The 13,881-nt window shown below is 40.0% G+C and overlaps 1 protein-coding gene across 12 annotated transcripts in view; it reads right to left on the reverse strand.

Moving 5' to 3' along the window:
* Positions 1 to 13,881, reverse strand: part of dmd (dystrophin) — a 1,961,093-nt gene that overhangs the window by 426,158 nt on the left and 1,521,054 nt on the right. For all 12 annotated transcript variants that reach the window (XM_072260552.1, XM_072260560.1, XM_072260554.1 and 9 more), the window contains one exon: positions 1,479 to 1,717. In XM_072260552.1, the coding sequence (XP_072116653.1) occupies positions 1,479 to 1,717 (239 nt within the window). The remainder of the gene's footprint in view (positions 1 to 1,478; positions 1,718 to 13,881) is intronic.

The raw sequence follows: 13,881 nt of genomic DNA on the forward strand, positions 1-13,881 counted from the left end.
GGTATATTCAGAGGGACAGAGGGAGAAAAAGGAGAGTGAGAGAAAGAATGTGTGTATAAAAATAAGTAACAGATGGGGTACGAGGGGGAGGTGGGGCATTAGCGGAAGTTAGAGAAGCCGATGTTCATGCCATCAGGTTGGAGGCTACCCAGACGGAATATAAGGTGTTGTTCCTCCAACCTGAGTGTGGCTTCATCTTTACAGCAGAGGAGGCCATGGATAGACATGTCAGAATGGGAATGGGATGTGGAATTAAAATGTGTGGCCACTGGGAGATCCTGCTTTCTCTGGCGGACAGAGTGTAGATGTTCAGCAAAGCGGTCTCCCAGTCTGCGTCGTGTCTCACCAATATATAAAAGGCCACATCGGGAGCACCGGACGCAGTATATCACCCCAGCCAACTCACAGGTGAAGTGTTGCCTCACCTGGAAGGACTATTTGGGGCCCTGAATGGTGGTAAGGGAGGAAGTGTTAAGGGCATGTGTAGCACTTGTTCCGCTTACACGCATAAGTGCCAGGAGGGAGATCAGTGGGGAGGGATGATGGGGGACGAATGGACAAGGGAGTTGCGTAGGTACAGATGGGGAGCAGTGAGAGATGGTTTCACTAAACTCCCGTCCGCAACTCCCTTCCACAATGCGTGCAGTCGTTCTGGAATCTCCACACCCTCGAAGGAAATTTAATAACAAATGATATTAAATGCTGAACATCACATAACACACACTCCCGATAAATGAACTCAATGAAATAGAGTGCACCAGGGTTTTTTTAAATGATGTACTTTACACAGGATGACAGACATTACATGAGAATTTTTATCCCAGATAAACTAGTAACCCTGGCAGGAATATGCAGATGCTTATCATAACCACTTTTATTTTCATAAACTTTCGGCAACTGCGGCAGCACAAGTATATAGGGGTTAAAGTTGCTTTGCTTTGAAAGGATTTAATGTCAATATAATAGGATGTTGTTCTAATTGTTCCTTCTAACAGAGTCCAATGGCCAAAAGTGATATGAACATATTGTTGTCAGAGACAGAAACAAACATGCTCCTTGGCATTATTAGGCTGAGCAGCAGAAATTAAATCAATAAAATTAACCAGATTAATATTCAAGTAGCTGTGAAATCCATTCCACAATACAAGCAGAGCAGATCCATAGTAACGTACTTTTAAGTTACTAGTGCAGTCAGTTCCTAAAGGGCTTGTCCAACACAAGTACTCCAGTAATGCCATTATCAGGCTACTCTCCAGTAATTATCTAAGTCATGCTTAGATGTCAAGTGCCATAAAGATTTCAACATATCTGGTGCTTCAGGGACTGTTGTATTAACGCAACTACCACATTCACTTCCACTCTATTACCATACAAATTGTTCACTCTGCTTTTGAATTACTTTTCTATTGATTAGACAGCAATCCATTAACAAGTGCAATGCTGACAGGAAATGCAACAGTAAAGGTTTTTGTTTGTACCTTCTGCTTTATTATCATGTCATTGATTTCTTCAACATCTCCCACAGTCACAAGCTGAGACTTGATCACGCGATCCAGCAGTGAAAGCCAGTCTGTCAGTTCCACCCAAGCCTTGTTGAAGTCAGCCAGAGCAGGAACATCCATGAGCAAAGAGGATGGCATGTCGAACTTTGTGAAGGATGTTTCCGTGGTAACGGGCATCTGTGTCACCAGGGTAACTGTTTGCTGTGTGGTTGAAACTAAAAAAGAAAGAATAACATGTTCATCAATGTGAGAGATTTTTGCAAGTAATTTTCATTTGTAAGCACAGATTATAATTAAATGTTATCAATTGCCAAGGTTGGTCATGAGAGAGAAGCAAATTCAATCATTATCAATTAGCTGTGCAATAAAAAAGTCTACACCAAATATGTGATTGACCTCCTTCGTGTGTCTATGACAACTACTTTTTAAACATATTGCTATAATTAATTATAAGTCAAATCAAATGAATTCTGAAGTAACATCACACATTTAAGCCAATCATCTGTTACGCAGGATTATTTTATCTGCAGTTTTTCCTGTTTTGCGTCATAATAGGCATAATCCTTGGCTCACAATAGCCATATGGCTTGGCTATATATAGAATAGCAGCTGCTCAGCAATATCTTACAATTTCATTTGAAAATAAGATACCAAGTGATTTAAAAAAAACATTTCTGCTCAACAAGTTCCAAAGCAACCAACATACGTATATGAAAACTAAACCAGGAAATGGAATTTTAAGTCCAATATCGTAAGACAGCACAATTTGAAATTTTCAGGCCCATCATAACTCAAACAAAAAACTCTGATAAAATTTTGAAAAAAAGCCAAAGTTAAAATGCACTCTGAAGTGGTGTTTAGGCATTGAATTTCAATGGAGTCATACTAAACAGAAAGAAGTCATTTAGTCCACCAGGTCGATGATGGCAATAGTAATTATTTAAACTAGTCTCACATAGATGTATTGATGATTTAAGTGCTTGTCAAAATGCTTCTTAAATGTTGTGAGAGAACATACTCCACAACCTCATTAGGCAGTGTGTTTATGATTTCAATCACTGTGTGCCACTTCAGATTCCCTCTAAACCTCCTACTTCTCATCTTGTAGCTCTCCCTCCACACTTTAGACACAGCACTATAATCTAACTACCTACCCCATCTATTCCCTCATAACTTTGTGTACTTATATGGCATCTTCCCTCAACTTCAGCAAAAACGAACTCAATTTATCTAATCTTTCTTTATAACTGAGATGGTCCAAACAGGCAATCTCCTGAGATTTCCGCCGCTGCCTGCAAAGAATTTGAATGTTCTCCCTGTGACTGCGTAGGTTTCCTCAGAGTGCTTTGGTTTCCTCCCACATTCTAAAGATGCACTGGTCGGTAGGTTAATTGGTCATTGTAAATTGTCCCACGATTAGTCTAAGGTTAAATGGAGGGATTGCTGGGCAGCATGGCTCAAAGGGCCAGGGCCTATTCTGCGCTGTAACTCAATAAATAAATAAATTTTCTCTGTCAGCTCTCCAGTGCTTCCTTTTGTGCGGACACCAAATTTCACACAATATCCTGGTGTGGCCAAACCTTTTTTTTAAAGTTGTAACATGATCTCTCTACTTATATTCATTTCCATGCTGAGGTGAGAAGGCAAGCTTCTCTTATGCATTCCTCATCAACTAATCTACCTGTGCTGCCACTTTCAGACATCTGCAGCTGTACACCGAGTACATCATCTGTTCATCAACATTCCGAAGGGACCCCACCACTTACTTTGGCTTTCCTACCCTGATTTAACCTCGCTTAATGCATCTGTCAGATTTAAACACCATCTGTCCTTGCTCTGTCCAAGTTACTGGCGAATTAATATCATGCTGTAGTCTAAGACAATCCTTCACGCTAAGCAATTTTCACATCATCCACAGAGTGTTCATGATTTCCAATACTGGAAAGTACAATATCCAATGATAAGGTTCAATATAGTGCAAACTTAAGTGACCTTGATCCATTCTTCATTTCCTTCAGATCATTACAATCCACAAATGACAGTTCAGAATGGTGGTGGAGATATGTTTTGCCACTGAAGAGCGTCCAACATCTTGGAGCACAGGGGGTCCTGAAGCCCAAACTAATAGAAGAGGTCCCTCTTCTGCAATGGTGTGCATGCCAGAACTGACAAAGGAAGTGAGGTATCACAGACAGAAGGAAACTTTTCAGAAGAATTTGTGCAGAGGTGATTGAGTAGATCACGCAGAAAGCTGTCAAATGGATTATTGTGGGGAGAATCAAGAGAGAGCTAATTGCAAAATGATCAGACCATTTTTGCAGATGAGGGCATCACCGGTATAGGGTGGTAAATGTGGAGGGCTTGGTCAGTGGGTACAAGCAGTAATGATGGAAGCTGAAAGGAAACATTTTCTGTCAAGGGGAGTAGGCTTCTTGAACTCTCTGGCAGTGACTTAAGTTAGGTGGTGTCCTAAAATCAATGCTGAAATAAGCCTCAACATCCTAATTGATACCTGTGGGCCTTGTACACACAGGGGAATTTCATGAATAACATAAAATGAGCACAGTGCCCTATCTGATGCCACCTCCTGGCATTTCCATGTATCAACGTATTTATGTTGGTGGTCTGCTTCTACCCAAGAATTGCTCTCCAAGCCCAAAGGGACTGAACATCACTGATTTAAAGACCGAGAAACCAGGACACATGGGTTTACTTGATAACTTACCCATTGTCCTTGTGTCAAGTGGGCTGGGGTGCTCTCACGGGATCAGGTAGAAGTCTACTTCTGCCCACCCACCATCCCATGACAAGCCAAATCATCCAGAACCCAGTGCCCCATTGATCTGGGTCTGAGCTTTTCCACCCACACAGAGCTTTCTGTAATATCTATACCATCGAGGTGTTTAATTACTTAAATTTTCTCCTCTTTTGTGCCTTTGCTCATCTTTTAAAAGTGGTATTAAGGTCTTTGAAAAGCACAACTGATACCAGGGACACTTAGGAATTGGTGGTAAAGTGTAGTTGGGGCCCTGTATGGCCTGGGCCTTTATTTAAGTTCATTAATAAACATATCAGATTGGTGCTCTTGAATAAAGATTCATTTTCCGGTTAGCAGCTCTGTTAAAATCAACAAAACGTCTGATGTTGTTTTTCTCAATTTCAAAGGGTACCCATCTATAGAGTGCTGCAAGCAATTGAAGTACTATTCCTCAGTCAAGGAGAAAATTGAAAAATATAACAAACAATGCAATAATCAATGTTCATATTCACTCCACACAAGATCTAGATTAAGTTACTGTAGTACCAACTGAAATGTAAAAGAAACTGTCTAAACAGCACCTGATCTGTCTAAAGCAATAACAAGAATCATTCTTGTTACTTAAAGACTAATCCAAAATATCACTTTGAAACCTTTAAAATAATTTCAATTGTAATTTCTTCTATTCATTTCACTGTAAATAGGTAATTCTGACAAGCAATTAAAACATATATTTGGATGACTACGACCAGTCGAGAAGGAAGAACTGTGAACTGGAAAAGGTTGAGTGGCCATCCAGTGAGGGCACAAATCTAGAAATTGTCAAAGGTTTAATATCACAGCATGCCTTGACAGATCCAAGGCACTGTGAACACATAAACTGTGAGAAAAGATTGAAAAAGAATGAGGTGTGATTTCCCGCTTTAACTGTTTTTTTCTGATCTGATCTCCTGTTGTTTTGGTTGTCTATAAGTCAGTAATTTTCACAATATTGTCATAAAATACTCTCAGATGCTCAAACACATTTAGAAATGTTAATAACTGGAATATGTTTGTTTACGCAAGACATTTCATGTTGCTATATGGTTAGCTTAGGTTGAGAAGACAGCAAGGGCCTGCAAGTTTTTAAGGCTTGTTTCTTCTCAACCAGATTTGCAACCCAACAATGAACATGTAATTCTACTAAAACTTTCTTTGCAACTCCAGTTCTGTTGAAGTACTCCCATTGTAACTATGGAAAAGTGTATGACAGCCTGGAATGTAATTCAGAAATGTGAATCTGTAACATTGGAATCAGAATCAGGTTTAATATCACCGGCATATTGTGAAAGTTGTTAACTTTGCAGCAGCAACACAATACAATACATGATAAGCATAGAAAACAAACTGAATTATAGTATATTAAATAGTTAAAGTAAGTAGTGCAAAAACAGAAATAAAAAATATAATGAGATAGCGTTCATGGGTTCAATGTCCTATTAGAAATCAGATGCCAGAGGGGAGAAGCTGTTCATGAATTGCTCATTGTGTACCTTCAGGCTTCTGTACCTCCTTCCTGATGGTAACAGTGAAAAGAGGGCATGCACTTCATGGTACACCTGTAGAAGTATTCCAGTGTTTCAGGTGATAAACCAAATCTCGTCAAACTCCTCATGAAATATAGCTTTCTTTATAGCTGCTACAATATGTTGGGACCAGTCAGATCCTCACAGATATTGACACCCAGGAAATTGAAGCTGCTCACTCTCTCCACTTCTGATCCCTCTATGAGGATCGGTATGTGTTCCCTTGTCTTATCCTTTCTGAAGTCCACAATCAGCTCTTCGGTCTGACATGAAATAAAATGGCTGACATAGGATGGGGAAAGAGCTGATGCCCAGTTATTCCAAGTAAGAGGAAAGGAGAAGTGCTGAATACAGTGTTAGGTGAAAGGAAGAATTACATTTGCCAATTCTTTGTGGCCTTTCCTGGTTCTTACTTTAAAAATAGTACTTCTCAGCCATGCCTCCAAATAGTGAAGGGAGGCTTCATCACAGACTGGAAGTTGCTGGAGAGAATACTGAGGGACGTGATCAATCTGGGAAAGCAAGTACTGATCAGGGACAGTCAGTATGGCTTCTTGCGGGGGAAATCAGGTCTTGAAAATTTAATTTTCTTTGAACAAGTGACTCAGAGGATTGGCAAGAGTAGTGTATGTTGTGTGCTTGAACTTCAGCAGGTCTTTTGACAAGGTCTCAACCGTGTAGATTGCTCTTGAGGGTGAAATCTTAAGGGGCTAGGGTGAGTGAGCTGACTGGATACAAAATTGGCACCGCAAGGAGGCAACGTGGAATACTGGATTTTGGATTGCAAGCTTGAGAACAGTGGTATGTTTGTCAAATACGCTAATGATCTGGATGTGAATATGGCTGGCATGAATACTCAGTTTTCAGATAACGTCAAAACTGGTGGTGCGGTGGATGGTGATCTAGAACATGATCCAGATCAACTGGGAAAGTGGGTCAAGACGTGACAGATGGAATTTAACTCATACAGGTCAGAAGTGTAATTAAATGAGAGCAGGGGAAAACTCAGTGAATGACACAGCCCTGTGGAGTGTTGTAGAACAAAGAGTCGAAGGGGTACATGTCATTAGTTCCTTGAAAGTGGTGAAGAAGACATGTTTGCCTTCATTGAATGAGGCACTGAGAAAAGGATTTGTGACACCCTGCACAGATCTATAAGACTTTGGTGAAACCACATTTTATTGTGTGTGATTCTGGTTGTCGCACCATTGGAAGGATGTGATTTAGCAAGATAGCGAGCTGCAAAGATTCACAAGGACATCACCAAGACTGGAGGACTTAAGTTAAAAGGAAAGATCGGAAAGGCTGGGGCTGTTTTCTGTTGTGCAAAGCAGGCCGAGGGTGACCATCCAGAGGTTTATAAAAGCACAAAGGGCAATGATAATGTGGATTCTTTGTCTTTTTCCAAGGGTAGGAGAGTCTAAAATGACAGGGCAAAGGCTTAAGGTGAAAATAGAAAGATTCAAAGAGACCCAAGGGACAAGTTTTTCATCCAAGGTGTGATGGGTATATAAAATGAGTTGCCAGAGAAAGTGGTTGAGTGGGTACAATTACAATATTATGGGCATGTTGTACTGAAGGCTTGCTTCTATGCTGAGATCTCCATGAAACCATGACTTGGTGTATGAGATTCAACTGACTGTCAGGAGATTGGCTCCCACATGGTGGTGGTATAAGCTTTTATTTTGCTTTTTTAGTTGTCTTATGTTTCTCTTTAAAAGCTTCCCAGTCCCCTGGTATGCCATTTTTTTTTTGCTATATCGTTTGCACTTTCAGCTTTTATGCTGCCTTTGACTTCCCTTGTCAGCCACAGTTGCCTCATACTCCATTTAGAATGTTTCTTCTTCTTTGGTATGATCCGATCCTATCTCTTCCAAAATTATTCCTAGAAACTCCAGCCACTGCTGTTCTGCCATCATCACTGCCACAGTCCTTTGCCAATCAACTTTGGCCAGCTGCTTTCTCATGCCTCTGTAGTGATTTTTACTCAACAGTAATACAACTGATTTTAACTTCTCTATCTCAAACTGCAGAGTGAATTCTGGTCTGCCTCCAAAGGGTTCCTTTACTTTAAACTCCCTATGCAAATCTGGTAAATTGCACAACATCCAATTCAGAATAGCAGATCCCCAAGTGGACTCAACCACAAGATGCTCTAAAAAGCCTCTTACAGGCGTTCTACAAATTACTTCTCTTGGGATCCAACATCAAAATTATTTTCTACCTGCATATTGAAATCCCCCCCTTACCATTGTACATTTCCTTTTCTATCTCCTGCAGTAATTTCTACCCCACAACCTGGCCACTGTTCAGAGGCATGTATATAATTCCCATCAGGGACTTCTTACCTTTGCAGTTTCTCAACTCTACCCACAATGATTCTACATCTCCTAACCCATGTCACTTCTTTCTAAAGATTTGATTTCTTTTTCCCCCCAACAAAGCCACCTCACCCCCTCTGCCTACTTGCCTGTCCTTTCAAAACGATGTGTATCCTTGTATGTAAAGTTCCTTGCTGTGATCTTCTTTCAGTCATGTTTTATGATGCCCACAATGTAAATTGCTAAACTTGCTAAATTCTAACTGTGCCACATGATTAGCTACTTGCACGCCTATACTGCAAACATTCAAATATAGACCCATAAGATATAGGAGCAGAATTAGGTCATTTGGCCCATTGAGTCTGCTCCGCCATTTTATCATGCTGATCCATTTTTCCTCTTAGTCCCAATCTCCTGTCTTTTCCCCATATCCCTTCATGCCCTGACCAATTAAGAATCTATCAACCTCTGCTTTAAATATACATAAAGACTTGACGTCCACAGCTGCCTGCGGCAAAGAACTTCACAGATTCTCCACTCTCTGGCTAAAGGAATTCCTTCTCATCTCCATTCTAAAAGGACGCCCCTATATTCTTAGGCTGCGTCCTCTGGTCTTAGATTCTCCCACCATTGGAAACATCCTATCCACATCCACTCTATTAAGGCCTTTCAACATTTGATAGATTTCAATGAGATCACCCCATTCTTCTGAATTCCAGTGAATATAGGTCCAGAGCCATCAAACACTCCTCATATGACAAGCCATTCATTCCTAAAATCATTTTCGTGAACCTCCTTTGAACCCTCTCCAGCTTCAGCACATCCTTACTAAGATAAGGGGGGCAAAACTGCTCACAATTCTCCAAGGAATGCCTCACTAGTGCTTTTTAAATTCTCAATATTACATTCTTGCTTTTATATTCTAGTCCTTTTGAAATGAATGCTAACTCACATTTGCCTTCCTCACTACCGACTCAACCTGCAAATTAATCTTCAGAAAATCCTGCACAAGGACTGCCTTGTCCCTTTTCACCTTAGTTTTTTGTATTTTCTCTCCATTTAGAAAATAGTCAGCACTTCCTGACACTGTATTCCATCTGCCATTTCTTTGCCCATTCTTCTAATCCGTCTAAGTCCTTCTGTAGCCTCTCCATTTCCTCAAAACTACCTGTCCCTCCACCTATCTCCATATCATCAGCAAACTTTGCAACATAAAGCCATCAATTCCACCAGTCAGATCACTGACATAACATAAAAAGAATCTATCCCAACACAGACCCCTGTGGAACACCACTAGCCACTGGCTGCCAAGCAGAAAAGCGTCCCTTCATACCCACACTTTGCATCCTCCCAATAAGCCACTGCTTTATCGATGCTAGAATCTTTTCTGTAATACTATTGGTTCATAGCATGTTAAGCAGCCTTATGTGTGGTACCTTGACAAAGGTCTTCTGAAAATCCAAGTACACAACATCAACCAACTCTCTTTTGTCTATCCTGCTTGTTATTTCTTCAAAGAATTCCAACAGATTTGTCAGGCAAAAGCTTCCTTTGAGGAAACCATGCTGTCTAAAGCCTAATTTATCATGTGCCTCCAAGTACCTGAGACCTCATCCTTAATAATTAACTCCACCATCTTGCCAACTACTGAGGTCAGACTGACTGGCCTATAGTTTCCTTCCTTCTGCCTCTCTCTCTTCTTGAAGAGTGGAATGGCATTTGCAATTTTCTAGCCTCCAGAACAATCTCAGGATCTAGTGATTCTTGAAAGATAATTAGTAATGCCTCCATCATCTCTTCAGCCACCTTTTTCAGAACCTTGGGGTGTACACCATCTGGTCCAGGTGACTTATCTTACCTTCCGACCTTTCAGTTTCCCAAGAACCTTCTCTCTAGTTACGGCAACTACACACTCTTCATGACCCTGACACCTGGAACTCCCACCATACTAGTAGTGTTTTCCACAGTGAAGACTGATGTAAAATATTGATTCTGTTCATCTGCCTCTCCAGCGTCATTTTCCAGTGGTCCAATATCCACTCTCACCTCTTTTTTACATTCTGTGTGTAAAGCATCTTCAGTCCTGTATTCATTAACCTTCTTTTCAATTTTGTCTTGTTGACTGAAGTTAAATTCTTATCCCTTTTCAATTTTTTTTGTCTTATTCATTAGTCTAGAGAATTTAGTAAACTCTCCTTTCTTTTTACTTTGTCTATACCTTTCCAAGCTATTGAACTCATCTGTCTACTATATAGTTTAAAGCCCGATCCAGAGCTTTGGCTTTGCAAGTACCCTGGTTCAAGTGGAGTCCATCTCAGCGCAACAATTCTCTTCTTCCCCATTACTGATGCCAATGTCCCGCAAATTCAAAGCCACTCTTCCAACACCAATCTTTGAGCCACGTCTGGTATGGGTTATATGAGGGAAAATATGTTGACTTCAGTTCTTTGCAGAGAAATAGAAAGCTTTTTCTGATTAGCTGTTATATTCAGATAACTGCAATCTTTCAACTTCCAGTAAATGTATTTCACCGCAGAAAATAAGGAATTCTATACTTTTGTCATTTCCTAAAAATGCCCAGAGAAGACTTCTGCATATACAATTCAATGATTGGTCCACTGCAAATTAAAGTAGGCAAGGGAGGGGTACCATAAGGTTTCTTCAGCAGTTGTCAGATTGTGGGTTTGACTGACATTAAATTTAATTGCATGTCAGGAAAAATCATCTGAAGAATGCCATCTTGTTCACAGATGCACTCCACCAGAGCTTCGTTTTTTTACATATATATATATATATGAAAAGGTCAAAGATGCTTGGAAGCTCAAACCACTACAAGAAAAAGGCACATTTTTGATCTTTTTTCTGCACTAGGAGAATGTTAAAATGTGCCTTTACAAATATTACAGTGTATCAGGGAAGAAGGTAGGCCAGCTATTCCAAATTTGCATTCCCAAAATTATCAGCAAAGACTACAAGTCTGCCCTTCAGCCTGGCAAAATGGAAATTAGGAGCTTGAACAGGTACAGCAAAAATTTCCTGGATGATTTACGTTGAATTTTTTAATAAACACTGAAATGTTCATTCAAGGTAGGCAATTAAAAATGGTGATTTAAAAGAAAATCAAATAACTTGGCCTTGAGAAATGTTCAATGATTGTATCACCTCAATGTTTGGTTGCCTTAGCTTAGAGGTTCAAAGAGACAGGAGCCCCAAAATTCACTGAGCTTGGATCCTCACTTTATAATTGACATGGTGTGAGAGACATGTATGAACTCTTACTGGGGAGAAAGTGAAATCTGTCAGATGGCAAAAGAGATTCTAATTTTCATTACCATCAGTGGTGGCCATGGGTCAGATAAAATTTACAGATAAATTTATTGTTATCTGCACATTAATGTACAGGTGCAATGAGAAAGCTCACATGCACATAGCATCAGGGACACAGTCACATGGACAACAAAAATTAAAGATAAATTATAAAAGTTGTTCAAGAAAGAACACAAATAGAATAAAGTAAATCAAAGTCAACTGGTGGACCCCAACTGCTAAAATAACATTCTCACTTTCCCTGTAAATAAAGTTTGAGAGATCAGTGATTTTGGAGATCTTCAAAGATACAGCTTGTAATTGAATAAAACAGCAATGCAATCAATAAGACTCCACTTCCTTCCAGACAAAACATTCACCTTCTCTCCTCAGCCAAGTAAAAACAGAGCAGAAAAAAATCCACTTTCTATTGAACAATTCTTGTTCTCACTTTTATGAAATGAGGTAATATTTTAGCTGAAGCCCTTTCCAGTCAAAACTTCTTTGACAAAGCATATTTTGAATGACACCAAGGACTTCTTCATATATTTACAAGAGCAAATATTAATTGAAAGCTTTATTATACAAATTGATCTTACAGCTTAATCTCAAGTTCATGGAACTGGAACTCGTTCCACAATCTCACTGTCTTCTGAGTGAAGTAGTTTCCCCTCATGTTCCCTTTCACCCTTAACCTATGGTTTCCAGTTGTAGTCTCACCCACCCTCAGTGGAAAGAGCCTGCTTGCATTTATACTACTCATAATTTTGAATACCTCTATGTTCAAGAGAATTAAGCAGCAACTTATTCAATTTTTCCTTGTAACTCAGATCTCCCAGTCCTTGCAACATCCTTGTAAATTTTCTCCGTACTCTTTCAATCTTAATTACATCTTTCCTGTACGCAGGTGACCAAAACTGCATACAATACTCCAAATTAGGTCTTGCCAACATCTTACACAACTTGAACTTAACATTCCAATTCCTGTACTCAATACTTTGATCTATGAAGGCCAATGTGCCAATAGCTCTCTTTATGATCCTATGTATCTGTGGTGCCATTTACAATAAATTATGGACCTAAATTCCCAGATCCCTTTGTTCCACCACTCTCCTCAGTTCCCTCCGGCTCACTATGCAAGACCTACCTACGTTGATCCTTCCAAAGTGCAACACCTCACACTTGCCTGCATTAAATTCTACCTGTCATGTTTCAGCCCATCTTTCCAGCTGGTTTAGATCCCGCTGCAGACTGTGATAGTCTTCCTTACTGTCCACTACACCCACAATCTTGGTGTTCTCCTTGAATTTGCTGATCCAGTTAACCACACTATCATCCAGATCATTGATATAGATGACCAACAACAACAGACCCAACGTTGATCCCTGTGGCACTCCACTAGTCACAGGCTACCAGTCAGAGAGGCACCATCTACTATCACATTCTGTCTTCTTTCACAACACCAGTGTCTAATTTTACTACCTCATTTTGAATACCAAGCAACTGAATCCTCTTGACCAATCTCCCATGTGGGACCCTGTCAAGTGCTTTGTACAAATCTATGTAGACAACATTCACTGCCTTGCCTTCATCAACTTTCCTGGTAACTTTCTCAAAGACCTCTATAAGATCGGTTAGATATGACCTACCACGCATAAAGCCATGTTGACTATCCCTCATCCACTCCTGTCTATCCAAATATTCATATATCTGGACTCCTGGAATACAATAACTTCCCTACTACTGATATCTGGCTCACTGGCCTATAATTACCTGGTTAATTCATAGACTCTTTCTTAAACAGTGGAACAACATTAACTATCCTCCAATTCTCTGGCACCTCACCTGTTGTTAAGGATGATTTTAATATCCCTGCAATTTCTGCACTTGCCTCCCAGAGGATCCGAGGGAACCCTTTGTTAAGCCCAAGGGATTTGTCCACCCTGATTTGCCTCAAGACAGCAAACACCTCCTCCTCAGTAATCTGTATAGGGTCCTCACCTCTATAGATTATGTGTCCATTTCCTGAGTAAATACAGATGCAAAAAATCCATTTAAGACCTCCCCGATCTCTTTTGGCTCCACACATATATTTCCATTCTGATCTTCCAGAGGACCAATTTTGTCCCTTGCAAACTTTTGCTCTTAACATATCTGTAGGTCCTTCAGATTCTCCTTCACTTTGTCTGCTATAGCAACCTCATACCTTCTTTTAGCCCTTTTGATTTCTTTCTTGTGTTCTCTTGCATTTCTTATACTTCTCAAGTACCTCATTTGTTCCTATCTACTTATAGCTGCAATGTACCTCTTTCTTTTTTAGTCAGTGCCTCAATATCTCTTGAAAACCAAGGTTCCCTAAGCCTGTTATCTTTACCTTTTATTCTGACATGCACATACAAGCATTGTATGCTCAAATTACAATTTTGAAG

Source organism: Mobula birostris, chromosome 6 (genome assembly GCF_030028105.1).
Source record: "Mobula birostris isolate sMobBir1 chromosome 6, sMobBir1.hap1, whole genome shotgun sequence".
Lineage (NCBI taxonomy): Eukaryota > Metazoa > Chordata > Chondrichthyes > Myliobatiformes > Myliobatidae > Mobula > Mobula birostris.